This window comes from Microcaecilia unicolor, chromosome 4 (assembly GCF_901765095.1).
Source record: "Microcaecilia unicolor chromosome 4, aMicUni1.1, whole genome shotgun sequence".
Lineage (NCBI taxonomy): Eukaryota > Metazoa > Chordata > Amphibia > Gymnophiona > Siphonopidae > Microcaecilia > Microcaecilia unicolor.
Genome location: NC_044034.1, coordinates 166779300 through 166804442, shown reverse-complemented (window position 1 = coordinate 166804442; position 25143 = coordinate 166779300). Strand labels below are relative to the sequence as shown.

At 50.3% G+C, this 25143-nt stretch overlaps 1 protein-coding gene across 3 annotated transcripts in view; it reads left to right on the top strand.

Annotated features, from left to right (window-relative positions):
• CKAP5 (cytoskeleton associated protein 5) overlaps nt 1-25143 on the top strand; it is a 421631-nt gene that overhangs the window by 170015 nt on the left and 226473 nt on the right. For all 3 annotated transcript variants that reach the window (XM_030200874.1, XM_030200876.1, XM_030200875.1), the window contains exons 17-23: nt 16286-16471; nt 20324-20418; nt 20666-20723; nt 20817-20942; nt 21379-21521; nt 21688-21862; nt 22214-22327. In XM_030200874.1, the coding sequence (XP_030056734.1) occupies nt 16286-16471; nt 20324-20418; nt 20666-20723; nt 20817-20942; nt 21379-21521; nt 21688-21862; nt 22214-22327 (897 nt within the window). The remainder of the gene's footprint in view (nt 1-16285; nt 16472-20323; nt 20419-20665; nt 20724-20816; nt 20943-21378; nt 21522-21687; nt 21863-22213; nt 22328-25143) is intronic.

Genomic DNA, 25143 nt, shown 5'->3' with positions numbered 1-25143 from the left:
CCCATACACAGCCCGCTTCTCTTCAAAAGAGCACATTTCCCCCACATCCAAAAAAATCCCTAAAATGAACAAGGCCACGATAAGCCCAATCAATCAAAATCGCATGCCTTCTACCCTCCAAAAAAAGCTGAATCCTGAACATGTGCAAATAATGATGGACCACGAGATCCCCGCATCCTGTTTTTCAAACTCCCATTTACTTTTATATGTGCTATAAGTTGATGTCTCAACCCAAATGCAAAAATTGGGTCCCAGGTCTACCCTACAGAAGACCTGCCACAGGTAGCCCCAATGGACTCTATCAAATGCTTTAGGAGCGATATTGGGCGGTAAGAACTATATACCGCTGTGTCTTTCCCAGGCTTCAACAAGATAGATGCCCACCTCCTGTATGCTTTGAGGGCAGATGGTTTCCCCCCAGTACTCTTTCCCACCCTGCACAATAGTGGTCCCACCCCTTCTGCAGAAAGTTCATAAAACTTTGCTGAAACCCATCTACTCTTGAGGCCTTCCTACTAGGCCATAAGAGGTGCTGTGAGAAGATTTACAGATGGGGAGAGATTGTCACTGGTAAGAATTTGCTGAGTAATTGTTTTTAAACTTGGCGAAAAGTAAACTAAACTTAGAATTAAATAAGTATCTTCAGGGACTTTATTTTAAGTCTATTCACTTAGCAAAGGAGTTTAGGGAATAGTGAGTTTAGAGAATAGTTTTTCTTAGCATATAAAGTCTCTGTTAGTTCCATAGGCTAGCATTTAATTGGGCTTTTTTACAGCTACTTCCATATCATCATGCTGATCAATCCATAGACTGGTGGGTTGTGTCCATCTACCAGCAGGTGGAGATAGAGAGCAAACTTTTGCCTCCCTATATGTGGTCATGTGCTGCCGGAAACTCCTCAGTATGTTCTCTATCTCAGCAGGTGGTGGTCACACACAGCAGCAGCTCTGGCTAGGCCTCCAAGCCTAATTTTTAGGTTTTGTTGAGTGCCTGGGGTTGAGGGCTCTTCTTGAGCAAGTGCAAACCTGGTGGCGCCAGGTCCCTCCTTTTCTCCTCCCTCCCGCTGGCTCCGTTAAAAAAAAAAATAATAATAATTTTTGAATGTCCTTAAAGGCATTTATTTCGACGTTTATTTAAACGTTTATTGCAGCTACTCACTGGGACACCAGGTCGTTACAGCTCGGAGCGGAAAGCAGGTAATTTTTACCTTTTTATAGCGGGCAGGGGGTTCCCCGATTGATCTCCACGTGGCCTATGGCGTCGGAGGGCGAGGGCGCAAAGAGTCGCTCCCCTGATCACTTGGGCGCTTCTAGAGGGGATGCGGGGGTCTTAAAGTCTGATTCGCCCTTGTTGGGTGACAGTTTCGTGACCGATGAGTGTCCCGGTCCCTTCCTCCGTGGGCCGGTTTTTCCCGCCATAAACGCCCATCCCCCGCTGCTCGCCCTTCGCCATCTTGGCCGGCCACAGCGGCTCGGACGGCTTCTTCTTGGGCCGCCCTTGAGGTGGGAGACATTAATGCCATGAACGCCCTTAATTTGGGCGACGGCACAAAAGCGGCTAAAGTTAAGCGCCGTTCTTCCCGCAAGGCTCCTTCGCGGAGTGTCGCGCCTGACGCCATCTTGGATCGCAGCATGTCTCTCCCCCGCTCTTGCGAGCGCCGGTTGAGGGTGCGTCTAGGGCTGTAGCCCAGGCTGCGGAAGTGCACAGTCTGGGGGGTTTCTCCCCCGAGTTTGTTTTGCTGCTGCATCAGGCCTCCCTTATGCAGAACGCTGCCCCTGCTCCCTCATTTGGTAAAGAGGTTGAGGCCCCGGAGGTAAACGCCCTCGGGTTGATTCCCAGGCCTTGGAGGACTTTGTCTCCTCCGGTGTAGATGAGGGCAGCGTATCTGAGTTCTCCCAACGGTCCTTTGCGGATTCCTTGGAGGAGACGGATCCCCGCTCGGATGGAGCGGATGACTCCTCTGCAGCGCGGCTCTTTAGCTCAGAGGATTTACCCAACCTGTTAGTGCAGGCCATGGGCATTTTGAAGATTTCCTCTCCGGAGGACGTCTCTCCCTCAGCCCCTGTTGGCTCTGCCATTATGCTGGGGACGAAGCGCCCGCCTAGAACCTTCCACGAGCATGATGCCATGCACACCTTAATTTCATCTCAATGGGATGTCCCGGAAGCGAGCCTTAAAGTGGCTAGGGCTATGTCCCGCCTCTATCCTTTGCCTGAAAGTGAACGTGAGGCCTATCTGTGGCCTACCGTGGATTCTTTAATCACTGCGGTGACTAAGAAAACGGCGTTGCCGGTGGAAGGTGGCACGGCCCTAAAGGACGCCCAAGACAGAAGATTGGAGGCGGCCTTAAGGTCGTCCTTTGAGGCGGCTGCTTTAAGTTTGCAGGCCTCAGTTTGCGGCTCCTATGTGGCCAGGGCGTGCCTGACTATGGTGCAGCGGGCTTCCCCCTCGGATCATTCCTTGAGTGCTGATTGGCCGGCCCTGGAATCGGGCTTAGCCTATTTGGCAGACTTGCTGTATGATGTCTTGAGGGCCGCAGCTAAAGGCATGGCTCAGACAATCTCTGCGCGGCGGTGGCTTTGGCTGAAGCATTGGTCTGCTGACCACGCCTCTAAATCCCGCCTGGCTAGATTGCCTTTTAAAGGCAAGCTGCTCTTTGGGGTCGAGCTGGACAAAATCGTGACCGATCTCGGCACGTCTAAGGGCAAGAAGTTACCAGAGGTCAGGGCTCGGGCTAGTACTCCCCCGGTACCTCCAGAGGACGGTTTCAGGAAGCCCGTCGGTACCAGCCCGGGCAGGTCGGGCTCCTCTGCCCCCTCTTCCTTCAAGAGGAACTTCTCCCCCAAGCAGCATTCCTTTCGCAGAGACCCGCCGTCCCGGAGGTGCTCCCTCCGGTCCTCCCCCAGGGTCTCGTACCCAATGACGGGGCCTTGGTCCACGCCCCAGTGCAGATTGGAGGACGGCTGTCCTCGTTTCTGGGCGAGTGGACCACAATAACTTCAGACGCTTGGGTGCTGGAAGTCATCAGAGACGACTACAAGCTAGAGTTCTGCCGACCCTTAAGAGACGGGTTTGTACTCTCTCCCTGCAAGTCTCCGGTCAAAGCTGTGGCAGTGCAGCAGACCTTGGACAATCTGATCCGCCTGGGTGCGGTCATTCCGGTGCCAGAAAATCAGCTTGGCAAGGGGCGTTACTCCATTTACTTTGTGGTACCAAAGAAAGGAGGTTCTGTACGGCCTATCCTCGACCTCAAAGGGGTCAATCGGGCCTTGAAAGTTCGACACTTTCGCATGGAGACTCTCCGCTCTGTTATAGCGGCAGTGAAGGCAGGGGAGTACCTGGCATCCTTGGACATCAAGGAAGCGTACTTGCATATTCCCATCTGGCCTCCTCATCAACGCTTTCTGCGTTTTGCAGTCCTGGGCCGACACTTCCAGTTCAGAGCCCTCCCGTTCGGGTTGGCTACTGCTCCGCGGACCTTCTCCAAAGTAATGGTGGTCATCGCGGCCTTCCTGAGGAAGGAAGGAGTACAAGTCCATCCTTATCTGGACGACTGGTTGATCCGAGCCCCCTCTGATGCAGAGTGCGGCAAAGCTGTGAACCGGGTGGTTGCTCTTTTGAGCTCCCTGGGGTGGATCATCAACTGGGAGAAAAGCCAGCTGCGCCCAACTCAGTCCCTGGAGTATCTGGGAGTTCGATTCGACACCCAAGTGGGCAGAGTGTTCCTGCCAGACAATCGGATTGTCAAGCTTCAGGCTCAGGTGGACCAGTTCCTAGTAGCCTCTCCTCTTCGGGCTTGGGACTATGTGCAGCTGTTGGGCTCTATGACGGCCACGATGGAAGTAGTGCCCTGGGCCAGGGCTCATATGAGACCACTACAACTCTCTCTGCTGCAGCGCTGGACTCCGATGTCTGAGGATTATGCTGTGCGCCTTCCCTTGGACCCAGCAGTGCGCAAGGCGCTGAGCTGGTGGACGCAGACAGACAAGTTGTCTGCAGGAATGCCTCTGGTGACCCCGGAGTGGATTGTCGTCACGACGGACGCCTCTTTGTCGGGCTGGGGAGCCCACTGCTTGGGAAGGACAGCACAGGGGCTCTGGTCTCCTGCAGAGGCAAAGTGGGTCTATCAACCTCCTGGAACTCAGAGCCATTCGGTTGGCGCTTTTGGAGTTCATCCCGGTACCTGGCGTTGAAGCCAGTACGGGTTCTGGTCGGACAATGTCACGGCTGTGGCCTATGTCAACCGCTAGGGAGGTACCAAGAGCGCCCCTCTAGCCAAGGAGGCCATGAATCTATGCCAGTGGGCGGAAGCGAACCTGGAACAGCTGTCAGCGGCCCACATTGCCGGAGTCATGAATGTCAAGGCGGACTTTCTCAGTCGCCATACCTTGGAGCCCGGAGAGTGGCAGCTATCTGCTCAGGCGCTCTTGGACATCACGAAGCGCTGGGGCCAGCCGAGCCTAGATCTGATGGCGTCATCGGCCAATTGCCAAGTGCCGCGCTTTTTCAGCAGAGGACGGGACCCTCGATCCCTGGGAGTAGATGCTCTTCTCCAACAGTGGCCGACACAAGAGCTTCTCTATGTGTTCCCGCCCTGGCCCATGTTGGGCAGGGTGCTAGACCGGGTGGCAAAGCATCCGGGCCGGATAATCCTGGTGGGTCCGGATTGGCCCAGACGTCCCTGGTATGCGGACTTGATCAGGCTCTCAGTCCGACGATCCTCTGCGGCTGCCAGTGGAGCAGGGTCTGTTACATCAGGGTCCCGTGGTGATGGAGGATCCCTCCCCCTTTGGTCTTACGGCCTGGCTATTGAGCGGCAGCGTCTGAGGAAGAAGGGCTTCTCAGACAAGGTCATCGCCACTATGCTGAGAGCGAGGAAGCGCTCTACTTCTACTGCTTACGCCAGGGTTTGGCGTACCTTTGCAGCGTGGTGTGAAGCAGGCTCATTTTCTCCATTCACTGCTCCAATTTCTTCAGTGTTGGCATTCCTGCAAGAAGGTCTGGAGAAAGGCCTGTCGCTCAGTTCCCTTAAAGTCCAGGTAGCGGCCCTGGCTTGCTTCAGGGGCCGCCTGAAGGGTGCTTCCCTGGCTTCGCAGCCAGATGTGGTGCGTTTTCTCAAGGGAGTTAATCACCTGCGCCCTCCTCTGCACTCGGTGGTGCCTGCGTGGAATCTCAACCTGGTGCTAAGAGCGTTACAGAAGCCACCTTTTGAACCCTTGTCGAGTGCATCTCTGAAAGACCTGACGTTGAAAGCAGTCTTTTTGGTGGCTATCACTTCAGCCAGAAGAGTTTCCGAGCTCCAGGCACTCTCATGTCGAGAGCCTTTTCTGCAGTTCACTGAGGCAGGAGTGACTATTCGCACAGTGCCTTCCTTCCTGCCCAAGATTGTTTCTCGCTTCCATATGAATCAGCAGCTCTGTCTCCCTTCCTTTCGTAGGGAGGACTACCCAGAGGAATACTCTGCTCTCAAATATATGGATGTGAGACGAGTTATCATCAGATACTTGGAAGTGACCAATGATTTCCGGAAATCGGATCATCTGTTTGTCCTGTTTGCAGGTCCTCGTAAGGGTCTGCAGGCTGCTAAGCCTACAGTGGCAAGATGGGTCAAGGAAGCCATTGCAGCGGCTTATGTGGCCGCGGGGAAGGTGCCGCCTATCCAGCTGAAGGCTCACTCCACTAGAGCTCAGGCGGCCTCGATGGCAGAGGCCGGGTCCGTCTCCTTGGAAGAGATATGCAAGGCGGCAACTTGGGCATCGGCCCATACATTCTCCAAGCATTACCGCTTGACTGTGGCTGCTCGGGCGGAGGCCCGGTTTGGAGCTTCAGTGTTGAGGTCAGGGATTTCAGTGTCCCGCCCTGGGTGAGTACTGCTTCGGTACATCCCACCAGTCTATGGATTGATCAGCATGATGATATGGAAGGTAAAATTATGTACCATACCTGATAATTTTCTTTCCATTAATCATAGCTGATCAATCCATAGCCCCTCCCAGATATCTGTACTGTTTATATTCTGGTTGAATTTTAGGTTCAAGTTTAGTCTTCAGTTACTTCAGGAGGACTTCGTGTTCAAGTTTTTTCACTTGGATTCTTCAAGAGTTGAGACGAGTTTGTGTTACAGTGAGCTGCTGCATTCCTCTCCCCTCCGTTTTACGGGGCTGGATTGAGACTTAAATTCTGCCGGCACTTTCTCCCGCTTCGTGCGGCTGTAGGGCAGCTTTGTACCCCTCCCGCTTCGGCGGTGTTAGGGTCAGTCAGCTCCTCCCGCGGTTGCGGTTGCAGGATAAGCCAGATCCCCCCGCATCGGCGGGGTAGTGTCACTCCCCCGCTCCGCAGGGATGAGCTGGACGGATTCCCCTCCCCCACTTGTGTGGGGATGAGCTGGGTTAATTTCCCTCCCCCGTTTCGGCGGTGGTGAGCTGGGCAGAGTGTCCCTTTGTGGGTGTAATTCTCTAAGTGCTGAGTCCTGCGGATGGAGCTTTGATATCGACATACTGAGGAGTTTCCGGCAGCACATGACCACATATAGGGAGGCAAAAGTTTGCTCTCTATCTCCACCTGCTGGTAGATGGACACAACCCACCAGTCTATGGATTGATCAGCTATGATTAATGGAAAGAAAATTATCAGGTATGATACCTAATTTTACCTTTAGTATTGGTATAAAGCACAGGTAATAGGAGAGGAAGCCTCAGTTTAGACTTCTCTCTGCATTTTCTTGGTGAAATCTCCTTCCTTCCTGAGGAAACCACCCATCTCAAACCCCAGTCAATCATGTTTGAAAACCATCCATATAAAAGACAAACCGCAAACCTCACTGTTACCCTGAAGAAAGCCACAGCACAATGGCTGAAACATCTGTTCTACTTATTCTGATGCGGCAAGACCCATACAGCTGCAACAGTGCATCTTTTTTGCTTATGCCCAGGCTGGGCTGATGCTCGAAAGTCATCTAACAACTCAAAATGTTAGAGCTATGGCTGTGTCAATAGCCCACCTGAGATCAGCCTCTATTAGGAGATTTGCAAGGCTGCAGTCTGGTCATCAGTCTACACATTTCATTACTGTTTAGAACAGGGTTCTCGACATGACATGCAGTTTGGCCAGACAATCCTCCAGAATTGATTTTTGGGGTCTAGAATCCAGCTACACTCCCTAGGCCGATACAGATATAAGCTTCATTTTTCTTCCCCTTTTTATTTCAGGCAGCCTGGGAACTAGAGATTCATATATGTAAGATCACCTTGCTTCTCCTTGAAGAAAAGTTACTCACCTATACAGATTTCTCAAAGGACAGCAGTACAAATATTTACCCACCCATCTCTCCTAAGAGTTTAATTATATCAATTATACTAGACTTCTCTGGTTCCATGCAGTGATTGCAGGCAGGAAGGTGCGTTCATGTGCAGTGGCATGTCACATAACACCTGAGCAGTACCTCTAGCACCCAACTGGGGTTTAACCCTGTGGCCACCTGGAGGGTCCTACCCAGCACTGGGCAGGCCTGCTCGTACGTGCGCCTACACTGGCATACCATCCACCTACCTGCTGGGTCCTGTTTACCTCTGGGCGAGTCTCCCACCCAGAAGTTATTTCCCCAGTGGTTTCTAGGAACACTGGGGCCACAATCCTAGGGGGCCCACAGTTCCCAGAAAACCACTCATTGAGAACACAAACTGCCAGAATTCTTATTCAGCCCAGGACGACAGAACTAACAAACTATTATCACAAAAAAATAGAACAGTGAATGGTAAAAGTTGTAAACAGTAACTGGTAAAATAACAAGAATTTAGTTTTAAAGCTAACTATGTAAACCGTTTTTGTTTACTACCTAATTAGTACCTGGGGGAGATCAGAAAAAGAAACTGCTCACAAAGTTTGAACAGGGTCTCGGTGCAGAGGTCTACCCCCTCCACACTCCCACTGAGACTGGAGAATTACAGCACTTTCTGGGCTAGATCTTGGACTTCAGGCCAGTCAGGGTACACAGAGTATTAGCCCTAAGGTTGTGTCACGAAACGCTTAGGCCACCTGCCTGAGGTTACCCCGTGGCTATTTGAGAGTCTATCCCACACAGCTGAGGTCCACCTTCACCTGTCACTTATGCTCTACACCAGCACCCTCCTCCCACCCGACTGTTTCCCAACTGCCTCTGGGCTCGTCTCCTGCTCGAAATGATCCCCAGTGATTTCTAGGTTACTTGGGACCACACTCCCTGTGGTTGCACAGTTCCTATAAAGCACTCACAGACCCAACACACAAACCACCAGGATTCTTAGTCTAGACAAGCAGAGGCAATAAACTAAAAATGTTTGTCATGAAAAGTTAGAACAATGAACAGAAATGGTGCAATCAGCAAAACAATAATAGGTAACTGAAATATGCATCAGTTATAATACTAAACATTTGTTTAGTATCTAAGTAGTACCTGGTGAAATCAGGACATGTAGCTGCTCACAGGTTATAAAATATAACTGTTCGCAGGGCCTCAGCAAAGAGATCTTTCTCTATTTTCTCCCTGGCTAAGACTGTAGAAAAATCCAGTATTTCTTAGATGAATTTGAGCTCCTGAGCCATCAGAGCCCAGAACAACCAGTTTTCAAAAAAGTAGCTGGCCACATCACTGCAGTTTACCCAGTGCAATTTTTCTAGCAAAAAAGGTGCCGGTACTCAAATGCCAGGCCACCCTTCAGGGGTGGGGTGATCACTGAGGGACTCACCCTACAATAGCCAGGCCCCCTGCAACCAGACACAGAATCTATGACAAGGCAGAATTGGTGTGTTGAGCCTGAGCTCTTTCATTAAAACTTGTGGTCCATGGGTCACTTTTAGCAGACACTGGCAAAGGTGCCGGTACTCAGTACCCCCGAGTACCCCCTCAAAAAAAGCCCTGAGTTTACTTCTTATCTGTGTTAACTAAAGGGGGAACGGTCATTTCTCGATAACACCTTTAAACATAAGCATGCACCACCTGCTGGCTAAACTAGTGAAATACACTTCAAGAAGTAATACAATTTACAGACTTGAAACTAGAGAGTTGCACGAGGACAGAAAGTTTACCCATCCCCGCCTTCTCAGCTGGAGTCTTACCCATCCCCGCAAGAATTTAACTTGTCCCTGCTTTGTCCCACAAGAATTTAATAGTACTTAAAAAATAATTCTGGTCGGCTCTCTGTCTCTCTCTGGGTTCAAGCCACAGCACTGCAGACAAGGAAGGAACAGAAATTGGAACACTCTGGTTCACATGTAAGATTTTTCTCTGATTCACTGTCACTGTGTGCTAAGAGTTCACCACATGCACACATGGTATTTCTTTGGTGTTTCTGGGAAATAGACCACAGAAGTCCACCCAGCCGTATCCTTATGTTCCAATTGCTGGTGTTACTGTCGAAGCCCACTCCAGCCTATTCGTCTTCTCATTTGCGGGACACAGACCGTAAAAGTCTGTCCATCACTATCCTCATGTTCCAGACACTAAAGTTGCTGTCTAAGCCCTTTCCAGCCCATCCTAAACCAGATTGCCATTTATGAAACAAAGACCATACAAGTCTGCCCAGTATTGGCCCTAGTTCATCACAGCCGGAGTCGCCATCTAAGCGTCACTCAACACATCCACACACATGCAGCCATTTGTTTAGGTTTTTTATAACTTCCATTTTCTAGTTAGAGATCCTCTGTGTTCATCCCATGCCTTTTTGAATTCCGTCACCATTTGTGTCTCTACCACCTCCTTAATGGAGACTTCCTCCACGACCCTCCAGACCGGTCAAGACGCATGGGTTATGTCCTCCTACCAGCAGAGGGAGACTGAGAAACACTGAGCTTTTGAATACTGTATATATAACCTGTGCAGTACATCCACTAGCCAGTATTTTCTCAGTCTCAGCAGAGGTAGAGGGACAGCCTGTGCAGTCTTCAATAGTCCGGTGAGGTAGCTGGATTATACGGTCAGGAAATTTATTATCTGGTTGACAAATTTAAGGTGTTTTCTATAGTCCCTGTACGTGGTTAAAAAAAAAAAAAAAAAGTGCTTCGGGGCCCTGGGTCCGGTGGGGCCCAGTTTTTCCCCCCTGGGGTGTTACACCTGTGTGCAGGTCCCTCCCCCTGTGCTGCTCTCTGTGGAGACGCTGGCAGCTTTGTGCCTCGGCTGCTTTTCTTATATTGTAGCCTTGAGAGCCCTCACTCCTCAGCTGCCAAAAAGAAATTTGGGTGCTGTCTCTTTAAGAGAGCTGAAGTGTTTCCTTCATAGGAACGGACGGCAGATTCATACTCTGTTCGTTGCGAGTGAGAGCAGTGCTAGTGGCTGTGCTGGGGGAGCGGTGTGTGAGAGAAGTCTTTGGCGCCGTTTTGTGCACAGCGTGTTGGGAGATCGGGGCCATGACAGGCAAACTCCTTCGCTGTCGCGCGTGCTCGCGCCGCGGAGTAGAGGCTCCTGGAGGTCAGTGCCGGTGGTGCGGCGATCTGAAACAAACCTCGTCGGTGGCGACGCCCCCGGTCTTGAGTGCGGAAGTACCAGCGAGTACGGGGGTGTCCGGGCCGGCAGGAGCATCGGCAGGGCCGGCTCCAGCGAGTGTAGTTTTGGCGGGAACGTCCGCCATTTTGGATTCCGCGCGTCCTGCGGAATCAGCTGGTTTTGTGCCTGCGGCTGCCGTTTCGATACAGAAGGGAGTGCCTGAGGGTACAGGCGGCGCTGGTTTTCCGCCGGAATTTGTTTGGTCTCTCTATCAAGCCTGGAAAGCGGGACCCGCTCCTTTGGGGGAGGGGCCTAGTTCGGCAGTGCCAAAAAGGCCTCGGTTTGAGTGGGACGAAGAGGAGTGTTTCTCTTCTATCGGTTCTGAAGGTGCTTTTAGTGATGTAGGGGACCCTGAGGGATTTGAGGGTTCTCAGGATCCGGAGGTAGTGGTTCCTGGGGAGGACCCCTCCGTAGTGCGGATTTTCCACAGGGAGGAGCTTGCGGAGCTTATTGAGCAGGTCTCTTCAACTCTTAAATTTGAGCAGCCAGAGGCGTCTTCGGGGGAGGCGAGACAGGTGGATCCCCTGGTTAAGGGGATTCAGCGGCAGGCTAGGTCTTTTCCTATGAATAAAGACATCCGGGATATGGTGTTTCAAGAGTGGCACTCGCCGGATTCTCCCTGTAAAGTGTCTAAAGCAATGTCTAGACTGTATCCGCTTCCACAGGAAGATAGAGATTCCTTTAAGGCTCCCACAGTAGATGCGGTGGTGACAGCAGTTACTAAGGCCACGGCGATTCCGGTAGACGGAGGGACTGCTCTCCGGGACCCCCAGGATAGGAGGCTAGAGGCCTTTCTCAAGCGGAGTTTCGATTTGTCGGCCCTGGCCCTGCAGGCCTCGGTTTGTGGGGGGCTGGTCGCGAGGGCGTGTTTCCGCTGGGCCGAGAAGCTGCTTGATGATTCGGTGGAGGTTGGGACCTCCGGGGTGCAGGAGTTAGCCAAGTTGGAAATGGGATCGTCCTTTTTGTCGGATGCGCTTTATGATTTGCTCCGTGCCTCGGCCAAGAATATGGCTATGCTGGTGGGGGCACGTAGAGCACTGTGGTTGCGAGGTTGGGTCGCAGATGCGGCTTCCAAGGCCAAGCTTTGTTCGCTTCCCTTTAAGGGGTCCCATGCTTTTTGGTGAGGATTTGGATAAGTTGGTGCGCGGACTCAGTGATGCTAAGGCCCCTCGTCTTCCGGATTTTCGTCCTAAGGCGGCTGCCAGGGGGTCTTCCTTCCGAGGACGGTTTAAGGAGGCGCGCCGGTATAGACCCGGGAGGACTAGTAGCCCTTTTAGAGGTCGGTTCTTTCAGCGCACTCAGTCCTTTCGGGGCAATCGGCGCGGAGGGCGTGATTTCCCCACAGGAGGACAGGTGTCGGGGAGTACTTCGCAATGAAGGTGTGCGGGCCCAGGCTCTGGTTCGAGTAGGGGCTCGTCTGAGTCTGTTTTACCAGGACTGGGCCCAAATCACCGCGGACCAATGGGTCCTCGAGGTGGTGCGAGACGGTTACGCTCTGGAGTTCGACGGCTCGCCTCCCGAAAGGTTTCTGGAGTCGCCTTGTCATTCGAGGCTCAAGCGGAAGCGGTACGGGACATTCTGGCTCGTTTAATCAATCTGGGAGCGGTTTGTCCCGGTGCCTCCTGCGCAGCGCCGCTTGGGCTGTTATTCAATCTATTTTGTGGTCCCAAAGAAGGAGGATGCGTTTCGGCCTATCCTAGATCTGAAGGCGGTCAATGCAGCTCTCAGAATCCCCTCTTTTCGCATGGAGACATTGAGGTCGGTCATTGTCGCGGTGCAGGAAGGGGAGTTTCTCACGTCTTTGGATTTGACGGAGGCTTATCTGCACATCCCCATTCGGGCCGCTCATCAGCGTTTTCTGCGCTTTGCGGTTTTAGGAAAGCATTTTCAGTTTTGTGCTCTTCCTTTCGGTTTAGCAACGGCACCTCGTACCTTTTCCAAGATCATGGTGGTAGTGGCGGCGGCCTTGCGGAAGCAGGGTATTCTGGTGCACCCGTACCTGGACGATTGGTTGATTCGGGCCAAGTCTCGGTCGGAGAGCGAAGTAGCCACGGTGCGGGTGGTGCAGTTTCTTCAGTCTCTGGGCTGGGTAGTGAACTTCGCCAAGAGTCACCTAGTGCCGTCGCAGTCACTGGAGTATCTGGGGGTGCTTTTCGACACCAGGAACGGTCGAGTCTTTCTGCCGGGCCCTCGGATTCGCAAGTTGCAGGATCAGATTCGTCTGTTCCTGTCGGAGGCGGCCCCGACGGCCCGGGAGTATCTGCAAGTTCTGGGTTTGATGGCGGCCACCATCGAGGTAGTGCCGTGGGCCCGGGCGCACATGCGGCAGTTGCAGTCAGCCCTTCTCAGTCGGTGGTCACCCCTGTCGCAGGGGTTGGACGTGCGCCTTCAGCTGTCGGTAAGCCCACGCCTCAGTCTCCGGTGGTGGTTAGACCCGGGAAATCTGGTCAAGGGAATGCCGTTGGAGACGCCACAGTGGGTAGTGCTCGTCACAGACGCCAGTCTTCAGGGCTGGGGAGCTCATTGTCTCGGGCAGGTAGCTCAAGGTCGATGGTCTCAGATAGAGGCTCGGTGGTCCATCAATCGTTTGGAAACTCGGGCCATTCGGTTGGCGCTGTTGGCGTTTCAGAGTGTTCTGTTGCGAAAAGCAGTCCGGGTGTTCTGCGACAACGCCACCGCCGTGGCTTATGTAAACCGTCAGGGGGGCACAAAGAGTCAGGCGGTCGCGGAGGAGGCGGCGCTGTTGTGTCAATGGGCGGAGGTCCATCTTCTAGCGCTCTCCGCGGCACATGTGGCGGGAGTAGACAACGTGGAGGCAGATTATCTAAGCAGGCATGCTCTAGACCCCGGAGAGTGGGCACTTCATCGGTCGGTATTCAATCGCATTGTCTCGGTCTGGGGCTTTCCCGTGATGGATCTCATGGCAACCGCCCACAATACTCAGGTTCAGAGATTTTTCAGTCGGCGGAGGGATCCTCGGGCGGAGGGCATAGACGCGCTTCTGATGCCTTGGCCGCAGGAGTTGCTGTATGTGTTTCCTCCATGGCCGTTGGTCGGGCGAGTGGTTCAGCGCATTGCTCGGCACCCCGGTCAAGTGATTTTGGTAGCCCCGAATTGGCCGCGTCGGCCGTGGTACGGAGATCTGGTCCGTTTGGCAGTAGCGGATCCTCTGCCGTTGGCAGGATCAGTGGTTTTGTGTCAGGGACCGATAATTATGCCACATCAGGATCGGTTCTCGCTTACGGCCTGGCTATTGAGAGGCACAAGTTAAGGAAGAAAGGTTTTTCGTCCAGAGTTATCAATACCATGTTGAGTTCGCGTAGACAGTCCACTTCGTTGGCGTATGTCCGGGTCTGGAGAGTATTTGAGCATTGGTGTGTAGATAGACGAGTTCTGCCCTTTCGGTCGTCGGTAACAGATGTCTTGGAGTTTTTGCAGGATGGTATGGACAGGGGTCTGGCTCTGTCTTCTTTGAAGGTGCAGGTGGCGGCTTTGTCGTGTTTTCGTGGGAAGATACAGGGGAAGTCGTTAGCTTCTAGTCCGGATGTGGTGCGATTTTTGAAGGGCGTTAAGTTACTGCGTCCGCCCCGGCGGCGGATGGTACCTCCGTGGGATTTGAATCTCGTGCTGGAGGCTTTGGTGAGGCCACCGTTTGAGCCCTTGGTTTCTGTTTCGGATAAGGATCTGTCCTTAAAGACGGTGTTCTTGGTGGCTATTACTTCAGCCCGGCGGGTGTCGGAGCTTCAGGCTTTGTCTTGTAGAGAACCCTTTTTGTCCTTTTCCAAGGAGAAGGTGTTGTTGCGTCGGGTACCGTCTTTCGTGCCCAAGGTGGTGTCAGAGTTTCATGTGAATCAAATTATTTCTTTGCCAGTTTTGGGTGATCTGGCGGGGGATGCGGAACAGCGGCGTCTGGCCAAGTTAGATGTGCGAAGAGTCTTGCGCTGTTACATTTCCAGAACTCGGCACTACAGACGGTCGGATCGTTTGTTCGTTCTACATGGTGGTGCTAGAAAGGGCGCGGCAGCTTCCAAAGCTACGATAGCGAGATGGCTGAAGGAGTCAATTGCGTCGGCATATTTGCTGAAGGGTCGCGTGGTGCCTAAGGAATTTTCGGCTCATTCTACCAGGGGTATGGCGACCTCCTGGGCGGAGAGTAGTATGATTCCGCCGTTAGATATTTGTCGGGCGGCGGTTTGGTCATCATTGCATTCGTTTGTCAAACATTACAGGATTGATATACATGCCAAGGAGGAGGCAGACTTTGGGGCTGCAGTGTTGACCTCTGGCCTACGTGGGTCCCGCCCTTAGGATCTTACTGCTTGGGTACGTCCCATGCGTCTTGACCGGTCTGGAGGGTCGTGGAGGAAGGTGAAATTAGATCTTACCTGCTAATTTTCTTTCCTCTAGACCCTCCAGACCGGTCAAGGCCCGCCCTGTCTGTACTGGAGGCCAGGAGGTTTGGTTTCTCCTTTCTATCTTGGCAGCTGTTGAGTGTGATTTCTATAGTTTCAGACTTTGGTTGTTATGAGTCTGAGTAGGTGTGACCGTGTTTCAGAGTCCACCTGTAGAAGCACTCACAATTAAAAGGACACAATGAAAGAAATGAAGAAAGTGTCCAGTTGGCAGTGACCACGTACAGGGTTCTTAGTTGTAGTTGGTGGTTTTTTTTTCTCTGCTTTGTCAGGGTTATACTGGCTAGTGGATGTACTGCACAGGTTATATATACAGTATTCAAAAGCTCAGTGTTTCTCAGTCTCCCTCTGCTGGTAGGAGGACATAACCCATGCGTCTTGACCGGTCTGGAGGGTCTAGAGGAAAGAAAATTAGCAGGTAAGATCTAATTTCACCTTTCCACATCTGTGCTGTTGAAGCAAAGAGGAGGAGACAGCACTCAAAGAACTTGGTACTCAGTAGGTGAGAGGCTGACTAAAGTGCAGCGTACATCCCCATGGGATCCCCCCCCCCCCCCCCCCCCCAGGAATTGTTTCTATCCCCATGGGATCCCCCCCCAGGAATTGTATGGGATCCTCGCAGAACTGCTTCCGTCCCCGTGGGAACCCCGCAAACCCTGTTCCCGTGCAAGTCTGTACTTGAAACCCACTTTTTTGTCACAGAGTGCTAAAAGGAAAACAGTCCTCTGCTACAGCTGTAGTGCAGAGGACAGACACCTCCTGCTGGCCAAACAGAGAAAATACCATGAAAGGGAAAAAGTGTCATAAGGCAACATACAAATCACACGCATGAAAGTCCTGTTTCGCCACAACATGCTTCCAGAGACTTCTGGAAATTAAGCTGGGAAGCATCTCCATTCTCTGTCAGTGACATCACTCGTGTGAGAATATCCTCAAAGAACACATTCTACTGGTGAGTAACTTGCTTTACTGACAGCAATATGTGAGGCCTGTGTAATGATTGCTTAAACCCTCAGGAGGCCAAGGGCTTATTTCTATCAAGGTGTTGCATGGCAGTACAGTAGTTGCAAATCAGGCTTGTGGTGCCAACTGAGATGGAGGTAGAAAAGGTGGAACTTATATAAAATGTGTACATGCATATAATTTTTTTCCTACCCTTCTTTTAGGAGTATCTTTCCTTATTATTGAGAGAATTCAATATTCAGTCCGTTTCTTTTTATATAATTTGAGACAGTCCCAAAATGACTTCAAAATAATATGCAGGCCTGCTGGATTCTCTACCTAGATTGTGGTGAAAGTGGAAGGGGGGGTACCTTGTTTCCCCTCCCCTCTTCACAATATGGTTTCTGCTTTGCAGGTAATGCAGATGAAGTTGCATATTGTGTCCCTGATTGCCCAGAGGGGGAACTTTTACAGGACATCTGCTCTAATTGTGCTGGATGGGCTGGTGGATAAAATTGGCGATGTGAAATGTGGAAGCAATGCAAAGGAAGCTTTGACAGCAGTAGCAGAAGCATGCATGCTGCCTTGGACAGCAGAACAGGTTAGTGGAACAATGGCAGAAGTAATCCAAGGACTAATCTTCTGAAGTTGGAGGTACAGAGTTTTAACTTGTGGGGAAAAAAGGGCTTATGTAACTTGTGATGTCTTTGGTAGCTTGTACAGCAATACCAGATGTACTATACCAGCGTTTCCCAAGTCAGTCCTGGAGTATCTTGCCAATCAGGTTTTCAGGATATCTACAATGGCTATGCATCAGTGGCGTAGCCAGACTGCCAATTTTGGGTGGGCCTGAACCCAAGTGGGTGGGCACAAAATTTTCTCTCTAACCCCCCCCCCCCCCCCCCCCCCAGCAAAATGTAGTCACACTCAGATGCATTTGTCACACAGGGTAAAGTGCTGTTCAGTGCATCAGATTTCAGACAATATATTTAATAGCCTAATCCTTTTCAGTGAGCTTTCAGAGGCCAAAACCTCCTGCCTCAGGTCAGTATAATGCTGTTACGGTATCCTCTCCTGACCTAAGGAAGGAAGTATTGGTCTCTGAAACTTTATTAACACCATATTACTTTATCCTAAATTAAAAATAAAATTATTTTCTTTACCTTTGTTGTACGGCCATTTACTTTTTCTCATTGTGTTGCTCCCAGTCTCTAGATTCTGCTTTCCTTCGTTTTCGCTTGACTCTTCTGCCAGGGTATCCTGGCCATTTGTCATTTTTCTCTCCTTTTTCTTTGCTTTCTTCAATATTTTTCTGCCTCTCTCTGTGTCCAGATTTAATTCATTCTTACTATCCATTCTTTAATTTCCTTCATCTACTTATGGCTTTTCATCTTTTTCTCACCCTTGTTCTCCCCATGCCCCTTCCTCTTATTCTCTAATCTTTCACTACTCCCCCTTTCCATGCAGCCTCTCCTCTTTCTCTCCCCATCCTTCCAGTGTCTCCCCTCTCTCTCCCCATCCTTCCAATAGTCTCCCCTCTTTCTTTCTGCATCCTTCCATCCAGTGTCACCTCTTTCTCCCTACCCTTCCATCCAGCGTCTTCCCTCTTTCTCTCCACATCCTTCCATTTTCCCTCTTTCTTTGCCATCCTCCCATCTGTTTTCCCTCTTTCTCTCCACATCCTTCCATTTTCCCTCTTTCTCTGCCATCCTCCCATCTGTTTTCCCTCTTTCTCTCGCCATCCTTCCATTTTCCCCTCTTTCTCCCCATCCTGCCATCTGTTTTCCCTCTTTCTCTCCCCATCCTTCCGTTTTCCCTCTTTCTCTGCCATCCTCCCATCTGTTTTCCCTTTCTCTGCCATCCTCCCATCTGTTTTCCCTTTCTCTGCCATCCTCCCATCTGTTTTCCCTTTCTCTCGCCATCCTTCCATTTTCCCCTCTTTCTCTGCCATCCTCCCATCTGTTTTCCCTCTTTCTCTCGCCATCCTTCCATTTTCCCTCTTTCTCCCCATCCTGCCATCTGTTTTCCCTCTTTCTCCCCATCCTTCCATTTTCCCTCTTTCTCCCCATCCTCCCATCTGTTTTCCCTCTTTCTCTCCCCATCCATCCGTTTCCCCTCTTTCTCTGCCATCCTCCCATCTGTTTTCCCTCTTTCTCTCCCCATCCTTCCGTTTTCCCTCTTTCTCTGCCATCCTCCCATCTGTTTTCCCTCTTTCTCTGCCATCCTCCCATCTGTTTCCCTCTTTCTCTGCCATCCTCCCATCTGTTTTCCCTTTCTCTCGCCATCCTTCCATTTTCCCTCTTTCTCCCCATCCTGCCATCTGTTTTCCCTCTTTCTCCCCATCCTTCCATTTTCCCTCTTTCTCCCCATCCTCCCATCTGTTTTCCCTCTTTCTCTGCCATCCTCCAATCTGTTTTCCCTCTTTCTCTCCCCATCCTTCCGTTTTCCCTCTTTTCTCTGCCATCCTCCCATCTGTTTTCCCTCTTTCTCTCCCCATCCTTCCGTTTCCCCTCTTTCTCTGCCATCCTCCCATCTGTTTTCCCTCTTTCTCTCCCCATCCTTCTGTTTTCCCTCTTTCTCCCCCCATCCTGCCATCCATTTTCCCTCTCCCATTCAGGCCCACCAGCGCCAGCTCCCATTGCCGGCCACTGCTGCTTTTCCTGATGAGCAGCAGGGCCGGCGCTACAAAAAGAAGAAGCGCTCAGCTGACTGAGCTGAGCGCCAACGCGTCGCTAACCCGACGAGAAAAAATGTTTTAAAAAAAACGCAGCACTGCAGGCAGCCTCGAAGCATTGGCTGCTGGCTCTGCAGGCTCCTTCCATCTCTTACGTCACTGCCCCTGCTTCGCTACAGGGGCAGTGATGTAAGAGACGGGAGGAGCCTGCACAGAGCCAGCAGCCAATGGTTTGAGGCTGCCTGCGGTGCCGCATTTTTTTAAAAACATTTTTTTCTCTTCCTTAGCGATGCGTTGGCGCTCAGCTCAGTCAGCTGAGCGCTTCTTCTTTTTGTAGCGCCGGCCACTGCTGCTCATCAGGAAAAGCAGCAGTGGCCGGCAATGGGAGCTGGCGCTGGGCGGGCCTGGACTGAAATTGGGTGGGCCTGGGCCCACCCAGGCCCACCCGTAGCTACGCCCCTGCTATGCATGAGATTGATTTGCATACCCTGCACTGTGCTATACCTTGCATCTGAACTAGTGGGAAGGGCGATGTAAGAAAGAATAGCTAAGTGATTTTTTTTTTTTTTTTTTTTTGTGGGAAAGGAGACACAGAGTATACTGATGGTTTGCTGAGCTTTTTTTTTTTTGGGGGGGGGAAGGGGGAGTTTGTGGAAGGAGAGCACATGCTAAGGGTAGAAGAACACAACAAGATGGTTTGCTCTTGGCGGGCAGAACAAAGTATGCTGGAAGAGTGTTCAGGAGTGAGAGAGTACGGGGAGGGGAGGGGAACAAAAGAGGGAACAGAGCTTGGATAAAGAGTACTTGGGGGTCTTGCTAGAAGTTAAATACTGGGAGGAGGGACAGAGGACTGAGGAACTTGCTTTGGAGGGTGGTGAGAGAGAACTGAGGAGGCAGAGAGAAAGATGATCTTCCTCAGCAGGTTCAAGGGAAGGGTCTTCAAGCTAAGTAAAGGAGCTGTGTTAGGCCTGTGGCGGGGAGAATGCAGGCTGCCTGAAGGAAAAATTTGCCTCAAAAAATTATAAATAAAGCATGTAGGATTTTAAAATATCAGGCACGGAATTTAAAAAAAAAAAGTTTTCTTGTGCTGAATTCCCTCAGGAGTACAAACCACATTTCCAGAATTACAGGCTTTGTTTTGTATGGATTCCTACATGGCCATTTCTGATTTTGGTCACTTTGAGACCGGTACCTACTCTTTTGCCAAAGGTGGTATCCCCATTTCAATTTGTTTTTCTTATTTTTTTTTTTCAAGATCTGACTGTGAGTACCAGTATTCTATTTACTTGGGACATTCACAGAATGCTTCTTGGGTATTTGAAAATTAACATTTTTTTTTTTTTTTTTAAATCACACTGTGCAAGTAGCATCTCAAAGGAGGCGCTGCCTTGAAGGCAGCAATTTCCAGATGGATCAAAAACAATTGTTAAGTGCCTATATCAAGAATTATTTGTAGATCCTCAAGAATTGTATTGCGTGCCTGTTCTATCAGGGTTCACTTTACTTCTGGATTACACAGGGGCAACAAAGTGGAGTCAGAAGTTGCCTTGTTTCTTCTTTACACATAGGCTGTGCTGCTCTAGGCTTAACATACTGCTCTTTGAACCTCAACACCATGTCATTGACCTATATTTAATTCTGAATTTGACATTTTGTGTGTAGGCATAGCAAGAAAGTAGGCTTGCGTGTTTTCTGTAATTAGGAGAGGGGTGCTTGGTATGTATGCTGCAGGAGGTAGGGGAGCAGACTTGAATAAAAACATGTTTTTCTCCCCTTCAGGTTGTGTCATTAGCTTTTGCTCAAAAGAATCCCAAAAACCAGTCTGAAACCCTGAACTGGCTTTCAAATGCAATTAAAGAATTTGGCTTTTCTGGGTAAGTCTCTGAATTCACGTGGCCCAAATTTTCAGTATATCTCAGGCTTATTTCAGTACAGTTTTGGACTCTGTTAGTAATCTAAATAAATTCAATAAATAAGGTAAACTAGAATCTAAACATGTACTTCATAAGTTTTGTTTTGGGTTTTATTTTTTTCATTCTTCTGTAATATGGAAATAGCCTGCAGTTATAGCTACGGATTGCTTTCATTTTTAATACTATCCAGCTTTTGACATTTTTCCAGGTTGAATGTTAAGGCTTTCATTAGCAATGTGAAGACTGCTCTGGCTGCCACTAACCCAGTAAGTGGCTTCTAATGGTCGAAATGCAAATTTTTCTAGTTCATAGAGGACAGGTTTCTGTATAAAGTTCTGCCGTTGCTATGCTCCTTCTAGGCTGTAAGAACATCTGCTATCACCCTGCTGGCAGTGATGTACCTGTACATGGGAGCCCCTTTGCGTATGTTCTTTGAGGATGAAAAGCCAGCTCTTCTCTCACAGATTGATGCAGAGTTTGAGAAGGTAAGGGCTATGAAATTTCTATTGTCTTACCAAAGAATACTATTTGCATTGTTGAGTGCTTGCAGAAGAATGCAGTTTGTGGAGCTAGATTGCTTACTTTCTGCACAATAAGACTATTGTGTGCACATGTAAGTCTCTGTATACACATCGTAGATGTTGATTCCAGAACATTGTGTTCTTTATACTTAACCTGCATGGACAGTGATGTCTTCTGTGATTGTCTCTTCTGCTTCCGTGAATATTGGACTCCTGATTCAGTATCATTCTGTAGGATTTGTGAGAATACATTATTTTGTATTGGTGGTGACAGATTCTGTTTACAGCACATTCAAACTTGTTAAATGTACTTTTAGATGTCAGAATTGTCACAGCAGCTATTGATACCAGTGAAATGAACTTTAATGTGTGTGAGAGTTTTCTTTGTGCTTATTTCTAGATACAAGGACAGGCACCCCCTGCTCCCACCCGTGGTTCATCAAAGCATGGCAGCAGTGGTGCTGATGATGGAGAGGATGCAGATGAACAAGATGAGGAAGGAGGAAATGATGTGTTAGATCTCTTACCCAGAACAGATGTCAGGTGGGTGGTGAGACTCCAAGAAATACAGGAATATCTGGTGTGTGGTATGACTTTTCTGTTAGTGGTAATGTGTCCAAAGCAAGGTTTGTTTGTTTGTTTTTGAGGGGGGGAGGGGTTATTTGTAGAGGAAGGGTTTAATATATTTCTTTCGGTATTTAATTCACAGTGACAAGATTACTTCGGACTTGTTGTCAAAGATTGGAGACAAGAACTGGAAAATTAGGAAGGAGGGCCTGGATGAGCTGACTGCTATTATTAATGAGGCCAAATTCATACAGCCAAACATTGGAGAGCTTTCAAATTCACTGAAGGCCCGTCTCAGTGACTCCAATAAGATCTTGGTATGTACATGGTGCCACCATCTATATATTTTTTACCTGCATATAAAATGGCACTTGAAAATTGACACTACCCTATGAACATGGCTAAAAGTACACACACACTAGATTGACTGCACCCAAGTTGGGTGGTGCTGAAATTAGGGTTGGGCCAAGCAAACAAAAGTATATGCTGGGATCCATTTCAAACCTTTGGGCATATGCTTTGCACCTGTACTAGCCTGAGCTTTCGAAGGAAGCTCCATGGCAATGTGCAGCAAAGTATTTTCCATGGATAGTTTAACTGTGAAAATTAACTTGTTGATATGGTTGTGTGGAGATGTAGAACTGTGAGACATGTTGTGTTTTGTGTAGGTGTTGCAAACATTGAGTATTCTCCAGCAAATGTCCACAGCAGTGGGCCCCAACATCAAGCAACATGTCCGGAGTCTAGGTATCCCCATAATTACCATACTTGGAGACAGCAAGGTAAGAGGTAGAAGTGGATAAACATTTCAGAAACTTGAGCATGAGCCACTCATTTTAGGAGCAAACTTTTTTTTTTTTGTTCTGCCTCTTTTGCTGATCCCCCCTCCCCCCCCCCCCCCCACCACCAAAAGAAAAATCTCTGGTAAGAGGCATCTGCTTGGCACAAAATGTAAACTTCCTCAGCAATCCTCCAAGACCGTTCAAGACGCTTGGGTTATGCACGCCTACCAGCAGAGGGAGACTGAGAAGACTAAAACTTCTTATACAAGTAGCCTGTGCAGACCTTCTACTAACCAGTATTTTCTTAGTCTCAGCAGAGGGTAGATGTGTGCAGCCTGTGCAGTGTACTCAGTTTGGGGTTTCTAGGTTGGGTTGTAAATGTTAGAGAACCCACACTTGGATCTCTATTACAGGGTGTAAGTCCTAAGGGGCTTCTTATTCCCTGTGGGGTGTCACACCTGGGTGGCCGGGTCCCTCCCCCTGTGCTCTTCCTCTGGAGGACTGCTTGACCTCGGCTACAGACCTTGTTCTGTACCCTTGAGGCGTTTAGGCATCAGCAATGAGGTTTAAAAAAGAAATAAACGTTTTTAAAAGGCGGCTATTTTGGCCGTTCTTGTGGCAGTCCAGAGATAAAACCTCTTCAAGGGCGTTCTTGCCTTAGGCGGTTTTGCCTATTTGTCAGAGCACAAAGCAACTGTTTGTTTTTACTGTATTCGCAACCATTATGTCTAAGCCGGCGAGGTGTCGGTTTTGCGCAAAGCGCGGCATTGAAGTGAAAGGTGGCCAATGTAAATTTTGTGGGGAGCCTACCTTGTCAGCACTCTTGCCCCCTGTGCTTTCCCCCTAAGTCGACGGAGGTGTTGGGCGGCAGTTTGACCGCACATTCTGGGCCAGCAATGGCAGGGCCGGTTTTGACAGGAAGCGCGGCCCTTTTGGCCGTGCATTCTGTACTGGCGCCGGGGGACCCGTTTGTAGCGGGAAGCACACCTAGTTTAGCCGCGGATCACGCGATGGACCTGCCGCCTGGGGAGCGAAGGGGGTCCGTCGCGGAGATTGCGGGAAGTGTTGTTGGGGCTTCAGCGTCGGGGGGGGGGGGGGGCTTGTTTCCCCCCCTGAGTTTGTTTGGTCTCTCTATAATGCGTGGAGAGCTGGCCCCTCTCAGGCTGTTTGTTGGGCAGACTAGATGGACCGTGCAGGTCTTTTTCTGCCGTCATCTACTATGTTACTATGTATTCCCCGGAGGCTGCTAGCTCAGTGGGAGTTAAGCGCCCGCGGGTGGACATTTCGGAGCCTATGGAGATAACTTTCTCTGCCTGGGTCGGAGGTTTGGAGTGACCCAGGAGAAGAGGATCTCTTAGATGAGTCTGAGGATCAGGATGGGCTAAGGCCTGGGGAAAATTCTTCAGTGGTTCGCATTTTTCATAAGGAGAAGTTGTTAGAGCTCATTTATCAGGTGATCTCTACTTTGAAGTTTGCTCCAGCGGCCACTCCCTCTGCGGAGGGTCCCCAGGTAGATGCCTTGGTTAAGGGGATTCACAGAGCCTCCCGTTCCTTTCCCATGAATTCAGACATTAGAGACATGATTTTTCAGGAATGGTCTGTACCGGAGGCTGCTTGAAAGGTGTCTAGGGCTATGGTGCGGCTGTATCCCATGCCTCCGGAAGATTTGGCCCTGCTGAAACCACCTACTGTGGATGCTGTGGTTAACGGCGGTTACTAAGGCTACGGCCATTCCGGTGGATGGCGGTACAGCCTTACAGGATCCTCAGGATAGGAAGCTAGAGTCCTTTCTGAAGTGCAGCTTTGATTTGTCAGCTTTCACCTTGCAAGCCTCTGTGTGTGGGGGCTTGGTAGCCAGAGCTTGTTTCCGTTGGGCGGAGAAGCTCTTGGATGAGCCTACATTAGATAGGACTGGTTTGGTTCAGAACCTGGCCAAATTGGAGCTGGGGTCTTCGTTTTTGGCGGACACCCTTTGATTTGCTAAGGGCTTCGGCTAAGAATATGGCTCTGGCGGTGACGGCTCGCTGGGCTCTTTGGCTTAGGAGCTGGGTGGCAGATGCGGCCTCTAAAGCAAAGTTGTGTTCTCTACCTTTCAAAGGTTCTATGTTGTTTGGAGAAGACTTGGATAAACTGATGAGTGGTCTTGGGGATACCAAGGTCTCACGGTTGCCGGAGTTACGGCCTAAGGCGGCTAGTCGAGGTGGTTCGGCTAGAGGTCGGTTTAAGGACGCGAGGCGGTACAGGCCGGGCAGATTTGTATCTCCTTCTAAAAGCCGTTTTTTCCAACGGACGCAGTCCTTTCGAGGGGGTTGTCGAGGAGGGCGGGACTCCTCCGGAGGTGCCAGAAATGGTAATAAGTCCTCCTTATGAAGGTATGCGGGTCCAGCCTCTGGTGAAGGTCGGGGCACGACTTTGTCCGTTTATCAGTGGGTGCTGGAGGTCGTTTGCGACGGTTATGCGCTCGAGTTTGAAGAAGGAGGACCAGTTTCGACCCATTTTAGATCTCAAGAGAGTCAATGGGGTGCTCAAGATGCCATCCTTCCGCATGGAGACTCTGCGCTCGGTCATAGTGACTGTTCGTCAGGGAGAATTTCTCACGTCACTGGATCTCACGGAAGGGTATCTGCATGTGCCGATTCGAGAGGCCCATCAGCATTTCCTTCGTTTTGCTGTTTTAGGGAGGCACTTTCAGTTCTGTTCTCTGTGGTCTGGCAACAGCTCCACACACCTTCTCCAAGATAATGGTGGTGGTAGCAGCGGCTTTGCGGAGGCAGGGAATTCTGGTGCATCTGTATCTGGACGACTGGTTGATCCGG